A 25,000-nucleotide genomic window follows, 5' to 3' on the forward strand; every position below is an offset into this window, starting at 1 on the left:
ATTGTTGTCTAATAGTGCTTAGATGCCGAAACAGAAGTCCATTTTCGACTCTGCGGACTCTGCGGTTTTGAAACGCACAATAATTGGAACGGAATAGATTCGCCTTTTTCTCCGTCACGTTTCTCTCTTGAACTCTAAGTTCAAGTGATAGAGATTTCAACTTTTTTTTTGCAAGTAAAATGATAAATTTTCCTGCCTTATGTAATTTACAGAACTCAAATATTTGTCCTAAAATGTTTTTTATCACCGTTTAAATTTTGTTTCTTTTTAATGCTTCCGTTAGCTAGTAGGATAGTAGTACAGCCACAGTTGGTTAAATTAGTATATGCTGGTCCATGCCGTCGGTCCATAAATCGGAACGGAACGTTGATAACCAATCTCTTCGAAGGCGAACGGTTCAATCCATTAGCACATCAACGCAGCAGTAGCAGCAAGCATCAAGGACGATCGACAGGACACGGTTTCAAATCAGTTCGTGCATATCTATGTCCACAAACAACGTTTGAGATTGATTTTTGTTCGATCTCAAAATGGTACCCGAGACGACCTTCGGTTTCTCCTTTTAACTAAAGCCATTGTCATCCCCTGAATAGAACTAGCAAGTGTGTATGTTTGTTTGGATCACGTGCAAAGGCCATTCGATTGATTTCGATTGTGAAATGAAGGGGAGGAGGCTGCAGATGACGATCGCAAGCACTCATCAACAACACCTGCCACTAGTCGGTGACTAGTGTTTGTGTGCCGATCGTCACCACCAGATGTACACTAATCTATCGGCACCAGACACTTGCACGTCCTTAACTTGATGCTCCGACCCTATCATCAATCATTCTGAATGGGACAGCCCCTAATACCACCCTTCCTCCCTTCTTACTACCCACCAGCGATGAGATCCACCATCGAACGCCACCAGTGAGCAATCAGCGACGAGATGGAGCTTCCGCGAAAGTAGTCATCCATCGTCAGCAGCACCTCCTGCTTGATCATATCGGTTGTCCCGGCGGTTAACTCGAACGCCACCATTGGCGTCTCCATTTTGCTCTGCTTCTTCTTTCTCTCACACTCGCACTTGCTCTCGATCGCGATCTTGTATGCTACGTTCGAAGGCGTACACTCTGTGAGATCTCACAACCGACTGGACCGCGAACTCCGTTACACCGATGCAACTGATCCTTACGCTTCGATCACTATCGATACACTGGATCCTTCCGCTGGCCAACGGATGGCTATTATACTAACCGAAGAACGAACCACTCCAAGAACGGCAGTGGATGCGCCGCAAGTTCTTGTTCGCCACCCCTGAGCAGCGCTTCGTTTTGCCGACCGACGAATCTGACCGGCACCAAAATGCCGGCCATTCTGGTACGCATACCGGCCCCGGAAAGTTGCGCAAGAACTGCATCGGCATTAGGCCGCACGTGACGGAAGGTCAGCTGCAGCACACCGGGGAGGGGGAGGTGGCCAAAACATTGAGGGCGAGGCAAGCTTTCGCAAGCTTTCCACTGCACCGCGGACACAAACACTTGAACTTGGGGCACCTCGTTTGGGGCTCTTTCAAGTGCATCGGCAAAGTACCGGCACTTTAAATTAACGCCGCCGCCTACTCGAGCGGAAAATGGAAAATGCGAACCGGAACGAATTAGGCCGATGACGAACCGACGACGACGCACTCGACGGAAGGGTGAAAACGCCGGTCTTGGTCGCGCGGTTGTCGTGCCGGATCATAGCCGATTGCGCAAGGGCCACTACGTGCCACTAGGAATCTAACATTCTTGGACGATGCTTTACGATGGATCGTTTTCATTTTACGATGAATGAATTGAAAAACATTGCATCCGAAATGCTCAAAAGAGACGATCGTGTTTAATTCGAATAGCGTTTTATGATGGTGCGCTCGTCGGTGTTTTATGATGTTTTATGGTGTGCTCTCATTGAACTACGATTGTCTCGCGAATTACAGCGAATCATAAAACAATTAGTCGACCGAGTAAGGTGAAGAAGTGCAACGTGTGTTTGCCTGTCGAGCGATCAAAAGTGAACCAATAAACAGATTGTTAAAATATCATCGCGGAGGAGCTTAGTGCGCATGAATGTTGCGTGAAATTAGTAGTAGCGAGTGAATAAGTGAAGCGCTAAGAAAGGGGTATACAAGAAATGACAGGAGTGCAAAAAGCTAGCTTCTAAAATCAGATACCGTGGAATTGATTATGTATCAATCAGGATCTGGACACACATTTTTATTCTTTTTAGCGCGCCAAGTGATCACTTTGTAATTCTGTTGGTAGCGTTTTAATCATAGTCGTGTGTTTGTTTGTTGATAAATGTTTGTCAAAATTTAACTTCGCGTTCAAAAGTTATCGCCGATAGAAAGTGAAAGACGAAACAAAAATCTGCACACTGATTATGAAAGACAAATTCGGTTGAAGAAAAAAGCGCACAATTCTTTAAATTTCCAAACTCATTTTAAAAAAGCACGATATCTAACCATTACTGGGGGACTCTTACGTTGAATCTAGCTAAATAAAGCAGAAGTGATACAAATGTGCGATTCCGCAGACAAAAGTGAGTCAAATAGTTCTCAACAATCCTGGGATCTGAAATTGTGGCGAAAAGTGAATTATTTTCCCCACTGGGCCAACGTTCATTCGCCATTTCTGTAAAGTAGAGACTCTACAGAAGAGTCCTTCATTTGTTTACCAAACATCCGGCATTCGTTTGCCCTGCATTAGGTAGCTGTCCTTACAGCAGGCATGTCGTTCGTTATTAAAGAAATTTTTCGCTAACAAAGAAATCGCGTTCATTGAGAAAACTATCAATTGACCAAAATGTCTGGATTTTCGACAAAGAGAAACTTAAAAAATGTATCCAAAATGTACAAAAATCAGCTGTAGTGCATATGACTTGCAACAAAAGGGCAACTCGATTGCAGTACTGTGCAAAAACCTTTGGGTGGCGTCACAGTAAATGTTTAAAAGTCATAACTAAAACTAAACAAATAATTTACACCAATAACACCACCCTAAATGGCATTAAAAAAATCTAAAAAATGACACATTTCTTTTTTGTTTACGTCATTTCATGGCTAAGATATTACCTATTCTGAGTGTGCAGATGCGAACTGGTACAGGCTTTTAAACACTAAATTTGTGGATTATCATTGTTTTACCTACAAATGGTGTTTTTCTAACATCCTTTGAAATTTCAACACAGACCATCTACGCGGCGAAGATACCGAGATTTGACAACCCGGCAGCCTGACTGTGACTCATTTGCTAACCAGGAAGTCTGTCTGTCTAAAGTGTTTGTAGTTTGGATAGCGGATAGATTGAGAGAAGGCGGAACCAACATTTAGCTTGTTTCGAATAGAGTTTGGAGTTCGTTAAACTGATCACGCGCGCGTGTGTGTGTGCGAGCGTCGACCATCCACCCATTCAAGGACAACCGAACTCGCATCGATCGCATCGAGTTGATCGCGTTGACCAAAACCACCAACTTCTGAAAAGCGAACATCAACTTCAGGTTGAAGATCTCGTAGCATCTTCGCAAAGTCCACTGAATAGTAAGGAACTAATCGATGTTCTAATGGCCGCATGCTAAATGCTTTGCGGCCAGCTGGCTAGCTGGTTGAAAGTAATCAAATCAGCGTTCCTCCTCCTCCTTCCTAGTAATTATCTCGGAGTCTGAGGTCATTTGCGTTCTTTGATGAAGAGGATTCGTTCCGGTCGGTTCAGGAGCTTAGTTTGAAAAACAAGAGACCCGAACAAACAAGGTTAATCCCTTTGGCCCCAAGAAACACATCGATCACCGTGCGGCACGGCGAAGTGGAAGAAGAAAGGATTCCGGTAAAGCACCAAGAAAAAATCAGGAAATCGCATCGCACGTGCTTGTCGTGAATTATCCCGGTACAAGCGTCACCGACGATGACAACGACGACGACGTCAGCAGCTGCGAGATGCCGAACGTACTTGAATGCCAACAGCCACCGGCACTGAGTACCGGGTGGTAATGATCATGAAACTTGCGATCATACGGTACATTGTGGATGAAACCGGATTGTTGTTGCACTTGCCGGCAGTTGAAGTACCTCAGCAGCGCAGGAGCGCAGATGCTGGAGGTTTCGCATGTCAAGTGTCAAGTGCAACAGTACCAGATCGACCGGACTCTCTGGGCCATGCGTCGCGTACGCTTGATGCTTGTGCAATACCCCTCCATCGCACACAGTCTCACCATCAGTTCGACGATCGCCGCCACACCACGAGAGCGAACACGTTGTGGTCCACGCGGATCGTGGAGTAGGTCGACCGAACACGGAGTGCGTAATCGCTTTGGATCGGATCAATTTTACTTTCATTCACTCAGCGAGGCAACACTCCGGTTCGTGTTGGCTTCCCCTGTCCCTTCCCCTTCTGCTTTTGTGCCCGGCGTTCCTCGCGTACCTTGTTTTTGATTGATCGCGAGAGAGGCTGCGCTTGCAGTGGATGTCTAGCCGAAAACGAAATCATAACTGTGCTTGACTGTTATGAGAGGGAGAGAGAGCATGAGAGCAAGGAGGAGAAAGAAGATCTCGCTCCGGCGCAGCGGCTCGACCAGGCTTTTGGACATTGGCCGATTATGCAATCGACCGAGACTCGCCGAGCCACGAAAGACTTGTGTTGAAGGCACGAACCTCACAAAGAAAGGCGTCTGCAACCTGGAGATGGAATCTTCATCGACTCGAAATTATCTCGCTTATTCCTTCGTTCGATGGCCTACTATGGATGGCAATGAATGTCGAGCTATTATGCTTCAAGTGCTTCAAGTGCTTCAAGTGGTACGTGTGGGGCAGTGTGAAGGTCGTGCGATCTGCGCAATCGCCCCGTAATAACTGCACTTGGCCTGGCACGGTCTGGCCGTTGTACGGGGTCTGATCATCAGCAACCACGGCCAGTCACGGCAAGTTCAAGGTATCGAAGAAATTCCTTCACAAACATATGTTCTCTCTGTTCGATTCTTGTGGTAGGTCCGTCTGTCTGGCTCATCATGATGTGATGCTGATGTGATCGTAGAGACGACGGATCTGATCAAGAGACGCAAGAGCGCAAGCAGCAGTGTTTTCGCAAAATGCCTAACCATGTGCATTGCACAACCCCCTATGTTGGTGTAGTTATGGCCAGCGGTGCCGCCGGTCGTATTGTGACCGTGCGCGTCAGGTTTTTGCGTTCGAGTCTTCCTTCACTGCTAATCGGTTTTCCCTTTTTTCGATTTGCCGTTTCTTGCGTCTCGATATCTTGATTTCTTTCTTCGATCTTCGCTCTAATCTCTCTCTCTTACTCGCTGTATATCGTTGTAGTAAGACCGCTTAGTTTTTCGACTAAAACCATCCACACACACACACTCAGGCGCGCCAATGATTACGTTTTGCATTAATCGTTGATCAACCGGCGTGTTGATCGACGTCATGCGAAATGGGGGAAAAAAAGTGAAACGAGAAAAAGAAGCAAATAGGCTGGTGCCCGGTGCTGGTGTTGTTGTGCCCTGATCTACTGTTCCATATGTTGCTGGAAAGCAATTTTTAGTTAACACAGAGCTGGCCTGTTTGGACTGTTGGTTCGATATGGTGGGTCGGATCCGTCGTTGGTTGATTTCTTAATAAAATTTTGTTAAGAAAGAAATGTTGTGTTGCGCCAACAACGCTGGCGGCCGGATTGCCGGGGCTGCGCTAAGCGCTTTACCCTTCATGGCAAAGCGCCCGATGGCCTTCCCCAGATGGGTGACCACACCTCGTTCGTTCGTTGATGGGTAACCATCGGAGTTGATTATCATAGATTCAATGACGAGTGGCGTTCACGCGTCACCCCGTTGAGGTCAGGCTGTACACCCGAGCTTCATCAGCCGCCGGATGATACCGGAAATGCTTTAATCGTTTTCGTGAACTCTGTAGACATTTGGTCTACCGGTGCAGACTGGTAACGGGGTTTGTTTGCCGAAGGAGCTGCTCTCGTGATCTCGCGGTCGGTCTTGGCCCTTGGACGCCATGACGATGCTAATCAAATATCGCGCAACCGGAGCGTAGCAGAAACAGCAGCGGGTAGAAAAGCATTGCTCCGCCGTCGTCTGCGCAACACACTACTCTGACTTTGAGTGATTCAATAATGATATGTAAAGCAACGTGAGTGTTGTGTCGTCAGCCCGTCATTAGTCCCGCGTCCATTTTGATACGATCCGACGACAATGACCTCGATGGGCGACGGAGAGGTGTGTTTGTGTGACGAAGAGTCACACCTACGGCCATAATTCATTCCCCGGGGAACACGGGGCGCAGCATCCACCCCACGGGTTTTGTCTTTTCTAACTCCTAAATCCATTCAGCATCGGCACGTGGTCACTGATCGATCGATCGGCGTTGCTCATCGTCATCCTCATCATAATCATCATGGTTTAATCCTTACATCACCTCACAGACTATGATGCTGGCAACAGACCATTCTCAAAGCGCGGTCTTTACAATATCGAAGATACGCGCACACACACACACACACACACTCTACACGGAACACGACGCCTTCGCCGAAATGCCCCAAATACCGGGATCGATGCCGGAAAGCCCTGTATTTGTTTAGTAAGGGTTGGACCACGAATTAGAAACAGTTTTGTTGCTGTTGTTGTTGCTGCTGCTACGGACTGCTGTTCGTGGTGGATCTGCTGCGCAACGCACTGCCTGGTTTGGAAACGATCGACTGCACATTTGAACGAGGAACGAAGAGCCAAAGAAAAAGGGCCAATCGCCATCGTCACCATCGTCGACGTCGGATGCGTGTGTTCCGTAACACTCGCACGCTCCGGGAACTCACTTTCCAACTTTTCTGGGTGAAGGTCGCTGCTGGACGTCAACGTGAGATAACGGTACGCAGCATCTGGCGCAGCAGCAGCAGCAACAACAGTTCCTGGCCACCTATAGTTCCCCCTCTTCCTCCTGACAAATGGGGTCCGAGCCCCGGACCGGTGATAAATTCAAAGTTTCGTGGTGGCCGTCACGCGTGGTGCTTTCGATGCTTTTCGTCCAAAACACGCACTCTGTCCCCTCTCGGTTGCGCTCTATTACATCATTGCAAACTGAGTGTATGTGTGTGTGTGTGTGTGTGTGTGTGTGTCGGTTTCATTCAAATGCTTCGAATATGATTAGATATTGCAACGTTGCACAGTTAATGTGGGAGTGAGCGAAAGCAGTATGCTTTCTTTGGGTTCGACTGGTGGAGATAAGCAGAAGAGAAAGGTAGCAAAAGTGATTTAAATTTAATAATCAACTTATCTCCTTTTTGCCAGCAGCAGTAGCAGCAACAGGCACTGGATATCACTCGATAAGGACACATTGGGTAACGTGTATTTCGGTGACATGAATCAAAGGCTCTGTGGCCAAAGGCGGCTGTCAAAGTCGGACAGTCCGTCAAACAACAACCGGCACTACCGAAACGCCGCTTTTTTTTTCAATCTGCCAATCGTAGTGTGCCTTGCAAAAACTGGCACTCAGGTTACCAAAGATATTCGTAATCCGGCTCCCCAAACTGAGTAGGCTCTGGTTTAGATCTCCTTCTCTCTCTCTCTCTCTCTCTCTCTCTCTCTCTCTCTCTCTCTCTCTCTCTCTCTCTCCGCGCTGTACGTAGTGGGGAGCATTCCCATGCATCAATTGACGCGCTGGATTTAATTTGAAAAATTTCATTTAACGGTCCGCGGACCCGATCGTTTACACCTTTATGGCACGTCATTTCGTTCGTTTCGTGCAAACAATCCATCGTCTAGCAATCCATCATCAGCATCGCACCACCGATCAATCGATCGCTACGGATTGGATTGGCTTGAGGGGTGATTTGACCTCCACCCCCTTGTAAAGCGCACTGTTTAACGGCTCGCTAGCGATGGCCTTACACTTATCTCGAGAGAGGAATCGCCGCCAGCCGACAATCGGCGACTGCGCGTGCGTGCGTGCGTGTCCAAGCTGTTCGCGCCTTCATTCTTGGCCTTGGGCGCCACGCAACGGTGCACATAACGCTGCGGCGCTGGCTACCGTTCCGTTTGGATAAGGTCCTGTGCGCCCTCGCGCTCGCGTTTCACCGCGCGATTGATTGGGTCAAGTTTAAGCGGAAGCACCCTCCGGAGGGAGGGAAGCACATGAGGAGAGAGGCTAGGCTTTCGTTTGCTATCGTCGATTCACGGAATTCACGGAAAAACACTCACCACGCGGAGCTGGTTTGAGGGTTCTAAATTTAAATTTTCAAAAAAACCGCAAATCCTCACTCCGAGAAACTCGTTTTGTTTGAGGATCCCCCCCAAAACGGGGTTGGACGGTTGGAAATCGAAAGCCGCATCCACATTCTATGAGACACGCATAATCATCGCCACTAGACAGGGAAACAGGTTTTGCACACCTGAGCCAGGAGCTAGAGTTGGTTGAACATGCGTGCGAACTAGTATGTCTGTGCCTCAAACAGATGCCAGCGAAAGTGTGCGGGTTAAAGTGGCTTTCACATTGAACGTCTCACGTTTTTTAACACACAAATATATGGCGTTCTGTCGAAAGAAAAACTGTATATGTATGTAAAATGTATCAAAGGGTTCATATGCATAAATGGTTGCAATTCCAAGATTATAGAATATTCGTCAATATACGGTTGTAAGTTCTATTTTCTAGCTTTAAAACTATGAGATTTTAGGCGTAGATATAGATAAAACAAAAAAGAACTGAAAGTTTGTCTCTTTCGAAAGTTTAATGTTCGGTCGCTTGGAAAAGATGGAATTTGTAAAAAAAATCAAATTGAACAATTAATGGACATAGTGTGGAAATGAAGCAGCAAAACGTTGATGGACCTAGCAAATTGGGGTTATTCCTATTCTTCGCCGTTTTATGATCGTTTTATGATCGTACGTAGCTCAGAAAACTGGATCAAAATCAACACCAATTGAAGAATCGTAAAAAAAGTGAAAGCACTATCTCTAAAAACTGGACAATAAACCAAGACATTACGTACAGTTCGAAAAAAAATTGCAAGAAATTTACGTTTGACTCTTTTCTCTAAATATCTAAGTCAAAAAACATTTGGTATATCAATAGATTCGTTTTCTTTTTATTATTTTTGGTGACATATTCATCGATAGGGTCTCAAAAGAAGCGCTTGGAATTAAAGAACTCTACTGCATCGTTGAAATGGAGATAAATAAATATTGTATTATTTTGAACTGAAAACCATACAATACTATACAATTTCACACTTTGTTTTGTATGGGGTGGATAACCTTTTTTTGTTTAATTTCCGTATCTTTCTCCACTGTTTTTGTAATATCTTTTTTTCTAGTGAGCATGTTTAAAAAAGTAAAAAGTAGACCAAAGAAGAATAACAAACGAAACTATTGATAAACAATTTCTTATTTTGTGAATTAGATGTTTAGAAAAAACAGTTCTGAACTGTCTGTAAGCACCTACACAAATAAATCAGTGTTACGCTTAACTTTGTACAACAATAGTGTGTTTAAACCCCCTTAATCGATGCGATGTGTAGATTAAATTATTTAATTGAAATTGAATTTATTTACAAATACCATAACCGTAATTGATAAGTGACACGACATATTTTTCATGTGTTTTCGGCTGATTGTCAAACAGTTCCAAAGTGAACAGATTTTGCGTTAAAAAACACCTACTAGGACGATTTTAAAATGCGTTCGTAGTGAAAGCCTGTTAAGGGCACTCCCTTCAATCAAAGTTTCGACGAAACATCAAAGACGTATGCGGCCGATCGTTTGCTCGGTATGCTTCATCGAGGAAGCTTCAAGCAGGTCAAGGTGTTGTCCGTCGTGGGTGGCCTTAGGCCTCCGTTGGCCTAACACGAGCGCCAACAACGGTGGCAAAGGCTCTTTGCGAGAACCATTTCTCGCGGCTCAAAGGCTGACGGCGGCTGTTGCTGTTGTTGATGATGAAGAAGGTGGATTACAGTAATTACTCCGGCCACGAGGAAGGCAACTAAGCAGGTAGGCAACAGTAGAGGGTTAAGAACTTGCTCCCCTCCGCGCACGCGTTGTCGGTGGTAATTACGTGGATAGCAATCGATTAAGGGTTGGAGGTGACTTACCGGCGATCAGCTCCTCGACGATCAGCCAGTACCGATCGAGCAGACCGGTCCAGTTGCGCTCACTGTTGTACTCGTCGACCGCCATCCGGAAGACGAACGACGTGCCTGACATGAAGTCGGTAAAGTTGTCGGCGACACTCATGATGGTGCTGTGTGTTTGTGGCGCGCGATCACTCCCTGTTGCCCTTTGAACCAACGAACTATCAAACGCAATCCTTGAAAGGACGCCAAACAAACACACACACGGGGACGCACACACACACACACCCAGACACTCTAGGTGCACCTTCCGGGAGTTGTGTCTTCCGGTCAGAGGCCAGCAACAACCGCGGTTAGCGATTGCGCGACGTCGTCACACCACACTAAGCGATCCGTAATTTGTCGTAGGATTCGTTTGTTAGCTCTTACATCACAAGCTACCAAGGACACACACACACGAACACGAACACAACACGGGTCAAACGCAGGTCCCCAAAAAGGGAACAGTGACCGAACCGGACCCTAATCCTGGGAGTAACCACGACACAACATATGACCTAGATGTAGTGCTCCTGATAGCGAGGCGCGTGTTTGATCCCGGTCGCGCTAAACAACATTCCCCTTCGCCCGAGGGGCTTCGTGGGTTGCTGGACTGGCACTGGAAGTGGGTAAGTCCCCGCAGAACCCCCTTCCCCTGAAGCGAGTGTCGTAAATTTTCGCTTCGCTATTCAGCAAGGATTGACTTCATTGATCGGCGCAAAGCAAACGGCGCAGCGGCGATCCGTCGTCTATCGATCAACAACAGTGACTGCGACGACGACGACGACAATAGCGACGATCGCGATGACGTGTTTTTTTTTTCTTTTTGGGGGGTGGGAGGTGGCACAAGAAATGGCCCCAGACTCCCGAAGACTCGTGCGCGAGATTCGCGTCGCGTAACAAACCGATCGCAGGCACACCGAGAGAGCGAAAGAGAGAGCGCGCACAGCTCTGGCACTATTCGCTTACGACAGATCTATCTAGCAGCACACCAACAACAGACACACACACACACAGAGGCAGATGGACACGGCACCACCGATCGAAAAACAAATCGCGAGACCGCACGGATCGACGGCAGGTTGAACAATGTGACAAAATCGCACCACAAGCGATCACCACCCAAGAGCCCTCCTCAGGGGGGGGGCGGGACACACACGCGAGTGGCGAGACACACACGTACGCACACGCACACAGAAGACGCGAAGCGAAGCGATCGATAGGGTGTGAGAAATGATCAATCAGTCGGAGGACTTAGGATCAATCGGTGATCGGACAGAGAGAGTGTAAGAGAGAAACAGAGAGAGACTCGTACCCCGTAGTAAACATCCCCCTCTCTGCGGTGAGTTCCAACGCGTGTCCTTCGCGTCACTCTCTGCTCGCTCTAACGGCATCCAAGAGGCAATCCATCGAAGTAACCTTTGGTGCTGGAGATGCTGCTGCCCGCGATCCAACGCCCAACCGACGCAACTATTGGATATTGATGACCACCCCTTCCCACCACATCCTCAGCTAAGGGTAGGTTGAGGGTGTTAAGGTCCCACAAATCGGATTTCCTACCTTACCCAACACTAGACGTCGGCGATCAAAGCGACATTCAACACTTCACGAGGAATGAAAGCAGGGAATGTGGATTGTTGTGCAAAACAAACAAAACCCCTTAGTTGGACCACCAACACACACCACCGTGATACACCAATACACACCCCCCCTCCTGAAATGTATCTAGCTCCCTTATCGCGATGACGTGCACGAGGAAAGTCGAAGCAAAGTGACCGGCATCGGCATCGGCACCGGCACACCGGGAAGCCAGTCCAGGTTTTCGTCCCATCAGCACTACTGGGTGTGGGGGGGTTTGAAACCTCATTTCGCATTGCCTCACACTAGCAGCAGGTGCAGTGGTGGTGGCGGCCGCGGTCGGGAAGTAAACCACGAAAACATCGCCTCATCGCGCGATGTCAGCCCAAAACAGTCCGGCGGATCGCGCTCACCGGGCTGCGGTTTGCCTGCCTCTGGCGTCAGCACTTCATACGTTTCGTTGGCGATGTGTGTATGTGTGTGTGTTGTTATGTGCCCTGCTGGCGGGAATTGAGAACAGCGACCAGGGCCGGTGTTGAAGGTTTTGCGGAAATTAGCTCACCAATCGGCCATCGGCCACCCGGTTAAACAGAACCAAAACCGACTCAGTCAGTCAGAGAATGGTTGGAGATCGGAAGCTCGTGGCGTGGAGATAATTAAATCTTTCGATCCTTCCGTTCGTTCCAGAGTGTGCAGAGCGTATCATTTTTCTTGAGGGGAAAACCCCTCGAGGGCTCGATCTCGATCATCATCATTAAGCTGCGTCTTTTTTGGACGATTCATCATGAGATTTACGACGCAGAAATCTGCGCGCAGAGAGATGTGACGCACTTTTTTTGGGGTGGGGAAGGAAATCGATTCCAAGGATGCCATTGACCCTTGTCCGTGCGAAAAGGCTTTCACGCTGGGCGTGAGCGTGAAAATGGAATTTGCATATTAGTGCCGCCTTTGCCTTTCGGATGATAACCATGGTTCGGCCATGGTTCCGGCAGATTCGAAATTGGATTACTAAAACGACGTTTGTGAGGGGAAGAAGGTTAAAGCGACTTCACCGCACTGCGGGATCAACGAACAAACCGATCCGTCAAAAAGTTTTCTGGAAAATTCCTTCACTTAGGGCTGTCTTAAGCCTTTTGGGGACCTTCCGCTATGATAGTATGATAACGGGGTTCCCATTTGTTATACAGTTATAACGTTACAATAAAAATCTAAGCACGAAATTGTAGTTATTCAAAACTAAATCGTACAATATAAAATATACACGAACGAACCAAAACATAAAAAACTAAAAAATAAACCGAAAGATAAAAGGATATACCGACAGATAGACACCGTTGTTTTAGTAAAATGTTACTAACTTAGCATTACGTTTTGATGGTAGATAGTTATTTAGTAACCGTTAATTTAGATAGTTATATGGCATGCACGTAAACTAACCATTTCATAAGATCTTACTTTGGTTGAAGAGACATCCTTCTAAATTACAGTATTGATTACAGACGCTAATTCATTTATAGCTTCCTCAAAATTTGTTCCTTGCAGCAATTTAGAGTCAATAGACATTAACCATTAACTCAACTAGCTATAGAAAGCATGGAACAGTTAATATTTGGTCGCTAATTTTTAATCATTGCATTTCAATTCTGACAGCGTTTAAATCATAGTAGTCTGTTTATTTAGTGGTAAAGTTGTTGTCAAAATTGATCCACGCCTTCAAAAGTTATCGCCGATGGAACGCAAAGAGCGAAAAAAAAATCTGCGCACGCACTGTTAAAATTCGATTTGACTAGAAAAAACATCGCGAAAGTCTTGAAATTTCCAAACTCAACTCAAAATATTATATGTAAACGCTACGGGGGACTTTTTCCTTGATTATAGTAAAATAAAACAGCCAAAAAGGGGAAAAAATACCCGATTCTGCAGTCAAAAATGAGTCGAAAATCTTGAGATATCTCAGCGTGATTCCTTTAAGGGGGGGCTTTGGTTGTTTCGGGTTCAAAAAAGCCTTATTTTTGACGATTTTTAGTGCAGAAACCATTCAACTTAATTTTTACAAGTGAATGTCAAATTAAATTACAACTTTTCAAGAATACTTGGTTCTTTTTTGGGGAAGATTTGTTCAAAACTACGTTCATGGCATCCAATCGAGAAAGGCAATTTTGCAAAAATGTAATTTTTACGGTGCCCATCGTAGCTACGTGCTGGGTCATCTGAAACATACAAATGGGTATTTTTTGTTAGATTATCAGTTTGTCCAGGTAGCCCCGTTGAGTTTATGTTAAATTTCCTATTTTTCGATTTTTGGCAGATTTTTAAAGTTGAAAAAGTGTTACTTTTTTCGATGTTGCCTCAAAAAACGAGTTTTATATAATTAAAAGAATTATCAAAAAAAAAGTATCAACAATTTTAACAAAAACTCGACGGGGCTACCTGGAAAATAGTGTACAGATTAAGTGTTCAAAATTTCGAATCGATCGGACCAATAGTTTTTATGCTACGATGGGCACCGACTTTGAAAACGCAGGTTTTGGGAATCGCGATTCAAAATTGCGAGATGCGTTAAGCCTTGTATGAAAGACGGTTTTTCAAAAATCAATATCTTTGTCAGTTTTGCTTCGATTGATCCCAAAACTTTACACAATACTCTTGAAAGGATAAGCAGTCATATAAAATTATAAAAAGTAAATGCGAAGAATTAATATAAAATACCGAAGCCCCCCCTTAAAAAAAAACTCATGACAGTCGACGTAACAGTTTGGCAAATATGTTTAAGCGAAATTTTTAAGTCGTATCATGCCAGCAAATAGCCAAATAGGACCCTAGAGCTCAGCTTGATTACCCAAATCCGCTGTAAGGAATCTGTACGAACAAGTGTTGATCGAATTCAAACCATGTATTTCGATGGACGGTGGAACACACTTTAAAATGTATTTCGACAAATACCAGGCATCATATTCGACTTTGCAATTCATAGAGGGAATGAATTAGGAAGGGTTTGGTTTATTTACGTAGATAAATTTGCCCGTAAGATGATGATTTGGCATGGGATCTGAAAATGTTGCGACCAACCAAATGTTTCACCATTGGGAACACGTTTATTCGAAATTTTTGCATTTTTTGGCTGAGGTATAACCTATTCCGTGCGGCCAAATATTAACTGTTCCATGCTTTAGCCATTCATGCGATATTTTGCTTCTTAGTTAATTTTTTGTTCTATTTAATTTGGAAAAAGAGCATACTCCGCTGCAATTATTAGCCATCAAGCTTAAAAATGGTCGAAGGGAGATTTCGTCATTAGGAAAAGTGTCATTATTTTGGTTTTCTTTTTCAATTATTCACGTTTTAAATGCTTAACTGAATGAAAACATTCTGTTTCTAATTCATTCTCATTTAGATCTTCATAATAAACATTGAGAAAGCTGGTTGCACCTTTGTTTCAATTCATCGGGTGTAGCGTTTAAAAAGAAGAAGAAAAATCAAAGAAATTAGCAAATGTTTCTACATGAATCTGACCGCTACTTTAGCTTAATTGTCATGCTGTCAATTAATGGGATAAATGTTTCAATGTTACAGTTTCAATATGTTTGATTTGCACGGCAAAAGCCAAACAAGCAGAGATTTGAGAACCGCAACCAGCATGGGAAAGATGGCCCAGAATCCAAGACCAAGAAAGCATCAATCAACATCGAAGCGGTATGATGAACCTTCAGTGTCTGCCTCCGGATTGCGACGCTCGAATGCGCTTGGCCGTTCCAATCGGTTCTTGGCGTCGGTGGGGCTTTCCGTGGGCACACGAGCGCAGCGCACGAGAGGAAAATTATGGAAATCTCCCTCCCGGACCAATCCGTCTTCGTCGAAGCAGCCCATGGCCAGACGACAGAAGCGACGACCTTGTCAATGCGCCGCTAGAATGGACCGACCTTCCACCGGCCAAGCCGCTCCGATCGCCAGCGATCAAAGTTCAACCTTTAGCTCCACTTGCCATCGCACCATCTTGCCCTTCGGTGGCCACCAATCCAACCAATGCGTGGAATGCGTAGCTCTCCCCAATATGCATGATCAAACCGAACGATCGATCGATTGCGCAAACTGTGCGCCAGGTGGAGGAGCGGAGAGTGACTCCGAAATCGGAGCATTTCACCTCGAACGACGCAGCGGATTGGGCGACGATTGGGGCGGTAGCACGTGTCTTTAGATTGCATTTTGAGGTCGTCTCGAAGGTAGAGGCCACCGGACTGCTGCCGGTCCCTTGCTGCCGGTTGATGGTGCCAGCAAGAGATGGAGAGCATAGCATTAGGGAGCGCATAATGCAGACAAAAACCGCCCACCGGTGAAGGTTGTAGAAGAAGAAGAAGCAGATGAAGGAGGAGCAGGTGACGAGCGCCGGCGCGTTGGTATCGATGGAAGTCTCGCGCGGCTTCGGTGCAAAGTGCATTCGGAGTAGTGGCGTCTTTGGCGGGGTTGCCTTGATGCCCGCCGTCGAGATCATTCGGTTTGGATCGCGGTCCGTTGCTGTCGCTCGACGGCGGTGGCCACACACCCGATGGCACACGTGGGCTCTTTGTGTTTTCCACTAGTGTGTGATGCATTAATCATGGGCTTTAAGGGTTTGAAGGTTAATGTTTCCTCTGCTGTTGAAAAATGCCGACGCAGAGATAACAGAGATCCTCGTTACTTGCAGCAATGGACCTGTTTCGTCGTCACGGATCGATGGCAACCGGCTGTTTGCCAACACCAACGAATGGAGTGGACTTAAAGTGCAAGAGATGAACAACAATTCTTCGCGTTACTTTCAATTAACGAAATTCCAGTGGATAGGCAATCGCCGCAACACCTTACTGGACACTGGAGGATTGTTTCATATATTTTCAGCGCAAAACAATAGCTATTGTACTTTACGAGGTGGTCTAGAGTAGGTGACACTATTTTTAATAATCCTATTACATCTATTTCTACTTTAAATAAAGGCGTGGTATCAGTTTGTGGTACATCATTTGGCAGAATTATTTTGCCCGAAAAGCCAATGATACCATTTGCTTTTATTTCGCTGCATGGATGGATGCTGTGCGAGGTCTAGTCTGGAATTTTCTTGAGTAAAATGTTAAACAAGAAATAACATAGTGGTACATCATAATCGTCATAGCATGCATGCATGCCATAGCATTCTAAAGCTCTGAGATTTGTCTTTCTTAAAAAAGAGAATGTTAAAGAAGTCGAGGATCGTTTACATATTGTAGAAAGGAAGCTGCATAAAATCATTTAGACAGTGAACACACACACAGTGAACAAGTGAATAAAACGCAAAAAGGAGCGGATTATCCGGCTTATGGAACCATCTGGGCGGAACGTGTGTAAAGTTAACCAAACATTACTAAATTTAACACACAGTATGCGCGGAGATATTGTTGAACATGAAAACGATGATAAACAACGATTGCTATAAATGAAAACACGGCAAAAGCATGTTAAGTTTAAAATAAGCAAAACTTTTTTGTTTTGCGTCGACAAATGAAGTACTATTAAACGAAAAAAAAATATTTTAAGGATTTGAAAAGGATTACTTGACTACTTATGTTACCGAGTTGTAGGGAGATCAGTAAATTGCATCACCAAGATGCTTTTCCGGTTTACAAAGCACACGGTACGGTATATTGAAAATTTGTCAGGTTTAATAATTAATATCAAAAAAAAATCAAATGGGCTTAAAATTCAACAATTCAAACAGGTTTGGATCGAAATTGAAATCTGTCTTGCCAGCTGCATCATCCTATGACTGGAACCGGTTGTAATTTATCGAAGTAAAAGTCAGAGACCACATTTTTAACCATCCAGATTTGTCGCAAGTAGGTTTTGAAGTAAGTAAGTGAAAGTTAAATTTGAAATGAAATTTAGAAGAACAATAACAGAAACCGTTGGTGCACATTGGAGCCTGGTGATCATCTGAATGGTTAAATTTAAGAAAAAACGTATATCGTAAAATTAGGTGTGTAATGACCTATAACAAAAGATGGCAAATGTTTTTGCCTTTATGAATAGTGCTCTACTTACTTAATATTTGTAGCAGACATGTAGATGTATCGTTACTATCGTGCTTGGCATATTTTAAACAATCCATACAAAGGATTCTTTTTGATTGAAAAAGGGTGGGCAAATGTGGCTCCGGCTTGTTGAAATTCCTGTTTAATGGTCACGATGCAAGTCAAAAACAATTAAATTTAACTTGCAGGGATAATTGCAGTAAGATCGTTTTCAGGAATAGTAATAATAAAAGTGGGGAAAACACGTCACAATTTGCCGGGCATAGAAGCTTAGGATTAAAATCGAGATACGGTGGTGACTTTGTTTTCCAAAAACATTGGATGAACACAGTGGAGTTCGTTTCAATCGAGCCTCGAATGCGAGAGTTGGAGAATTTTTCTTCAGTAGGCCACGATTGCTCCTCGGATGTAACGTTGGAATCCCGTAGCTTATCTACCTGTGTCTTGCTGTTATTAATAACTTGCTGTTTAACCAATAAAAGCTGATCAAGAAAACTCCGAAATATGAGTCATGAGCCCCGTTGCGTTGAGTTGTTACCGCCCGTACCTATCATTACAATTCTCGAACGATTATGTAAGACGATCATGAGGAGTCACAATGCGTAACATTCGGATGCTATTTCGGAACTGCGCGAGTGATTAAGAGAGCGTCTCAAGGACGGGCTGCACTCACTTTTAATCAGTTTTTATTTTGGAAATCGTTAAAATTGTTGTAATTGTTTGTTCACATGCGCGTATCGCCGGCCAATTGCCCCGGCCTTTCCCTTCTCCTCTCTTACCCCAACCGTCCGTATTGCGCGCCCTTCCGTCCTTTCCATCGGTTTCCATTTTTTTCTTCTCATGTATTTTGTATCCCTTCCATTCGCGAAAATGTCTTGTGGGAAGATGTGTCCTGTTTTTCTGTGTGTGTCTCTGAGAGTGTGTATTTTTGCGTGTAAGTGTGTTCGTCTCTTGACTGTGGCGCTTGCACAGCGATAAATAAAACAATCTATTAATTCGTTCACAGTAATAATCATAATAATCATAATCATAATAATACACTTGCCATGTTCAAGTAGCATCTTCAACTTCACAGTAGACCGTAGAGGAAGGAGGGAAGTAGAGTTAGCGCATGAACCGTAAACTTGTATAGCGAGATGATAAGAATCATAATAATCACTGGCATACTCCCCCGTGCTGCCCCGAAGCGCTTCTGCTGCAGCGTTCTGCGTGAAAGCTTTTATAATACAATCTGGGAAATGGTTAGCAATAGAGCCGCCTAGCTTTCTCGCCTCGATTTCTGCGCCATCATCGTGCGCACCGTCGGTCGGTCAAACGGTCATCAGTATCATCATCAATCCGGAAATGATGGGAATGATGATGATGGCCTTATTATAAGCAGCTTTTTACATGGCAGGGCAGACGTGCAACCTACCGTGCCTAAGCCTTCTGTAGAAGAAGGATATGCTCTTGATCTCTCTCTCTTTTTCAATCTAAATCTCGCTCGCTTTCGATCTCTGTGTTCAGTAACAAATATATCTATATATTACACATGTAACGCAACGGCAGAACACAAGAATCTCGTGCACCCCACCTTCTGGGGGTCGGCGAGCGATCCTCGAGCACCAAAACGCACCGCACCCACCGCCCTAGTAGAGGTGTTTGGTGGTGTTCTTCTGGGACATGTCAATCCATCTTAACTTTTGTTCGCGCTGCTTCGACGCTCTAACTTTTGTTAACGCATTGCATTCTCAAAGAAGAAATGGAGATAAATGTGTGTGTTTTCTTTGTTTTCATGTCTCTGTGTCTCTGTGTGTATGTCTGTGTCTTTCTATGTAATCAGCTCATTTAATTGGGATTTTGTTGCTGTCATGCAGCAGTTGGGGTGCAGTTTGACTGCCTCTTAGAGTTCTATCCAATTCAATTGCTGCATCGATATCCCACCGGACATGTTAGTTGGTCTCTTTTGTGTGATAATATGAAGAGTAGAAGCTACGTTTCCAACATTTCCGTAGCTCACAGATCCTCGCTTCGCTATGTCTTTTGATTGACTACCGCTGTCACGCTTTTGATGTTTTACTCTTTCCTCATTCTCCGTTCCTTACCCTTCTATTGACTGTTTCTGTGTCTGTGTGTGTGTGTGTGTGTGTGTGTGTGTGTGTGTGTGTGTGTGTGTGTGTGTGTGTGTGTGTGTGTGTGTCTGTTGTGTGTGTGTTTGCTTCAAGTGTGACAAACATTTAGTAGATTGGTTTAAATTGTTTTGTTTGTTTGCTTTGCTTTTTTATGTTTTGAAAACCAGCGTTAGAGATTAGTAAGAGGCCTTTTCGTCGGCGCATTGTTTTTTTTCTTTTTCTTGTTGTTTTTGGAAAGAATGTCACAAACCGTTAGAGAGTGAGTGAGGGAGTGAGCATTTGGAAAATCCAAACCATCAAATCAGCAACCTTTTCTTCAACCAATGCGCGTTCGGTTTTTCTCTTCTTCTTTTTTTGTTGTTGGTGTTTGTCATTTGTATATAACGCCATGGCCATGGATGGTGTTGTGTCTCAAAGTGTGACAACGCACAGGATGATGATGGCTTCCAGTTGCTGTTTTCGCCAAGGTTCCTCCGCCAGCCACCGTGCGTTTCTCGCGCGTCACTGTCAGCGTATTAGCGCGTACGCGTAGCGTACCCTTATTCAACTAGTGAGAAAGTGAAAAAACGTTCTTAAACTAACGATCCCGACCCTACTGCTGTCTGCTGTCTCTTCATTATAATCTCTCTCTCTCTTCACCGCGATCAGCGGTCTTAACTTAGTTCGCGCTCACCTTCCAATACCTTAATTGTATGTAGGGTGTGTGTTTTGGGCTTATGCGTAATGCGAATTTTATATATGTATATATGTATATGTATATATATATGTATATATATGCTTTGTTCTGCTATTCGTTTATTTGTTTTGTGTTTGGCTTCCGTGAAGACAAAGCAAAAGCAAGTTAGGAGCCTGCCTTGAAAGTTGTTTTTGTTTGTTTGAAGTATTCTATTCTAAAGAGTAAGTGCAAAACTGTGGATGCCCTTAAAGCTATACCCTTCTCGCCGCTTGTCATCTTGTTGTTTTCTCTTTTTGTTGTTTTTTTTTTGCTTTGTTTGTTTTAGTTTTAGTGTTTTTTTTTGTAGATTTTTTAGTTGTTGTTGTTGTTGTTGTTGTTGTTGTTTTTTGCCTTTTTGTTTTCTTTTGTTTGGAAGAAAGTGATAAAGAGGTCTATCTAACGGGTCTAAGAAGAGAGAACACGAGAGAGAACTCCATGTTGAATGCATCGTTAGTGACGGATCGGATCGGGTTTTGCATCGCGTTTGCATTTTATTTTGAGTTGTTAAGTCTCTTGAAATTTATTATAATAAGCTTAACAACAACCGCCGATCCTTCCTCTCCCTCTAATGCCGACTATCACTACCAAGACGAACGCGCAGCGCACGCTAACCGATGAACGATGTGGCGCCTCGTTCCGGGCAAAGGGGAAATGGGAAATGCAATCAATTCTTGCAAAAGGAACCAAAATGCCCACCCCGCCGCCATTTGGACCGTATATGTAGCGGTATAGGTTTATTGCTCTAGTAGATGTGTGTTGTTGTTGTTGTTGTGTTGTTGTCACAAAACGACGGTAGACCGAAACGGAAAACGAAAGAGAAAATGATCAGACTTTTCTTCAAAATTCTCTCCTGTGATTTTGCTGCCCCCACGGGACTGTCCCGGGCAGTCCCGGTAACACACAGCGATGGCGTTGGCGTTGCCGCAATGCCATTCTAATGCGGGGAGTCTTTCGTTTCATCCTTTTGCTCCACGAACGTTACGCGGCCTACGGAACGGAAGCTTACGAGCGGGGGTAAAGCACAAGGAAAACAAGACGAATGAGATGGAAAATGGTTTCTTTTTCCATTCGGCAGTTCAGAACTACAACGCGCCAGTAACGCTGCTCCTGGTCCAGTATTGCTCATTCGACAATCGACCAGCACACCAGCAGGAAGCTAAAGAAGTAGTGTTTGAGTTGCTTGGCTCTTTCTCTCTCTATCTCTCTGTTGCATATGTTGCTGTCGTTGCTTGGTGTTTAGGTTCTTCGGCCCCTAGCTGCTAGGCGCACGCTAATCACTCTCTAACAACAGGGCATCCCACACCGGATGTCCTCCTAGTTTGACTTCGGGATCCACCACCACGACGCTGCTGATGGATCGTGTTGCTTCTGCTTGGGGAGTGTGAAGAAGAGATGAGATAAGACTGCCTCTATCCTGGTACGCTACACTACACTAGTGTCTCTATTGGAAATGGTTTTTTGTTATTCATTTAAAATAGTGTTTTACCTTCGTTTACTGTTAAAGCTTCTTTTATTTTATCTGTTTTGTGGCTTATCTCGCTCGCTCCTATCCTCATTCCCTCTCATTTTCACCATAAGCATCATTCCCATTTCTGCGCGGATCGTTGGAAAAAGGGAAAGGGGAGTAGAGGAAGGAAGAAAAAAGATGTAACCATAGTAACAGTTCTCTATTTATACAATTTGTGTTCTCCCCTTTTCCCCTTTGCTGCTGCTGCTGGGTGTTTCCTGCATTAAAGAGGTTAAAATTGGCTTCAAAACGCTCTACTACACCACCACCACCACCACATACCACGCACACGTACACGCGGCACACAACCACAGCTCCACGACGATCTACACACTAAATGCCCAATAAGATTAGAGTGTTAGGTTTTGTGAAAGTTTGAGAAAAAGTTGCTAAGGATCTATCAAAAGGTTTTTGGGGGCGAGGGTGTTGATGTGTCAGTGTGTGCTAGTTGTCATGCTTACTACTCCGGGTACTCTCTGCTCTGATAATACTGGAGAACTGTTTTTTGCAGGCCTAACACCTATCCTGGAGTCGTGTTGTCGTACAAGAAACATCACTCGAGAAGATCGTTTCCCTAAAGCGCAATATTATTGATCAATATTCCAGGCTACTTTGATATAGTTAGCATATTTTCAGGAAACTTTACAGAGCCTGTATACGTTAAATACATCCAAGTAACCTAGAATATTGACAAATCATATTGTGCGGCTCGCTTAACGTCTCATCACGTTTGGCCTGCCGTGTAGTGGATAGAGGCCAATTAGTACTCTACTTTAGTGCTCTACTTTACCTGTAATGGTAGTGGAACGATCCGTGGAATCGGATCTGATCTCACTCTTACTGGCGGTAGAATGGGTTTGTTTGTTTTTTTTTTCAATGAAAGAACAGTTACGTTCGATTGTTACCGGTACTCTATCCGTGCGAGTTGAACGTGTGTGTGGATGTGTACAGGCGTGTGCTGGTGCTTAATGCTACCTTCTATCGAGATTAGTCAACCGGCTGTGGAGGGAAAGAGCAATAGAGTGAACCCTAGAAGGGGAAGGTTGGCGATGGGTGTGATTGCCTAGTAGCCTTGTCCTGTACTGGACACCTCACTTCAACCTTCAACTTCCACTTTGTCTGCTTTTTATTCGCTCATTTATCACGCTTTATAAAAATATATACCTTTTCCCTCAACTTCGTCTTCTTCCCAAAGCTTTCCTCATGACTTCGGAGTCAGAGAGAGAGGGATAGAGAGACAGAGTGTGTCTTGTGTAGCCGCAGGAGAAGAGCACGGGGTTAGTGTTGCACGGTGCATTGTGGCCATGGCGTGGAAAAGGAGATAAACGTGCTCTAAATTGATTTTCTTCCGGGTTCTTCTTCTGCTTGGATTCTTCTACTTGGATTCTAGCTAGATAAATTCATCAATAGATCACTCCAGAGTATACCGACCTGCCTCAGTGTCGGTTACGTTTGCCCGTATCAGTTAGTAGACTAGCAAACCACGGGAAAAGGTGTATGTTGGTTGGCCGGAAAGGTGTGCATTGTTCTTGCGCGCGTATGAGGTTTGCGACCTGGTGGCGGTCCGAGGCCGGCTTTCCACCAACTATTGCTTACTTCCAGCCACTCCAGTCAGTATGTTGCTTCAAACGCTGTCCCTTCCGTACTCATTCAAACAAACGCGTCTGATTCGCCTCGTGCGCGTTGATAAGGAGCTTTTCCACAGTCTGGACGTATCAATGGTGTGTGTGGTTTTTACTCGTTTATCATTTCTTTTCCCCAATGATTAGTGCACCTTTTCATTGCACTAAAGTTGGATCGTTTAACCAACGTTGACGATCTCTTATGATATGGTTCTTCAGTTTTACGGTATCACTGGTTTGGCTCATCCATCCATCGCTTGGTTTGGTTTGGTTCGAAACGGAACGGAAAAACAATCTTTAAAAACAAAAACCGTCAACCTCAACCACAGCCTGCCTCTGGGGAAATTTGGTGGCCGAATGCAGGTGGTGGCCAAAGTGTGTCAGGGCTATCGTGACACGCCGCGTGGCCACTTTTGAAAGACTCGCCAGCGTTCAATTATGTGTCTGCATTCATCTGTCACGCTCGGCCGCGGAAAAGGAAAGGGGGGGGGGGGGAGCGGATTTTCGCCGCAGTCCAAGCCTTTGCCACCGGCACCCTGCTGTTGCTGCTATGCCAATTAGGACCTTGACGACATCAATGTCGCGGACTTGCGCGACCATTTTCATCGTTCAACGGTAGGCGCACACGAAAGTGAATCAGATGATTTTGATCGTGCGACTCGTTGCGTCACTAACTGGTGCGCATCGCGATGGCGCCGTAGCAACTGGGCTAGTAACTGATGACACTGATTGCTGCTGCTGAGATCACTGAGGACGCGAACCAGTGCCAGCTAAGCAGGAAAATCTGCGCAGCTGTTGGTTTTCATCAACTGTGTTCGAAATACTTCCGCAAAACATTTGTAACACTATCTTGAATGTTCCGACACGAAAGAGCTCAAAAACTGTGGCATAAGCGGCAAAACGGAAACAAAAAATAAGCGAGTAGACTGCATCGAGGAAACATAGAAAGTCTGCTGCCTGCGTCACCTTCAAACTCATTGCCAAGTTTGTCAAACTAAACAATCTATAAGACGAGCTTCCGACAAGCGTCTAGTTCCGTAACTAACAGTGCGATAGGAGGAAGTACAAAAACACGGAAACACGAGACCGTGACATTGTTTTCACTTTTCAAATACACTTTCGGGCCTCTTTGCTGTTCAGGTTCCAGTACCGTGGTGTTCGATTCCTCCTTCCGCGACTCTCCAATACCCTAGGATGCATACCAGCAGGCAAAAAGACGCGAGGATCGCGTGGAGAATTGTGAAAGCAGCAGCGAGCCTTAACCTAGCGCTATCCTAATTGTGTGTGTTTTTCTTTTTTTGTCAGATAAAG

At 44.9% G+C, this 25,000-nt stretch overlaps 1 protein-coding gene across 1 annotated transcript in view; it reads right to left on the reverse strand.

Moving 5' to 3' along the window:
- Positions 1-11,173, reverse strand: part of LOC125955991 (elongation of very long chain fatty acids protein 7) — a 15,375-nt gene extending 4,202 nt beyond the window's left edge. Inside the window, exon 1 of the mRNA XM_049687382.1 lies at positions 10,101-11,173. Coding sequence (XP_049543339.1) covers positions 10,101-10,242 — 142 coding nt within the window. The 5' untranslated portion in view covers positions 10,243-11,173. The remainder of the gene's footprint in view (positions 1-10,100) is intronic.
- Between the last annotated feature and the right edge of the window lie 13,827 nt (positions 11,174-25,000).

This window comes from Anopheles darlingi, chromosome 3 (genome assembly GCF_943734745.1).
Source record: "Anopheles darlingi chromosome 3, idAnoDarlMG_H_01, whole genome shotgun sequence".
In the NCBI taxonomy this organism is placed as follows: domain Eukaryota; kingdom Metazoa; phylum Arthropoda; class Insecta; order Diptera; family Culicidae; genus Anopheles; species Anopheles darlingi.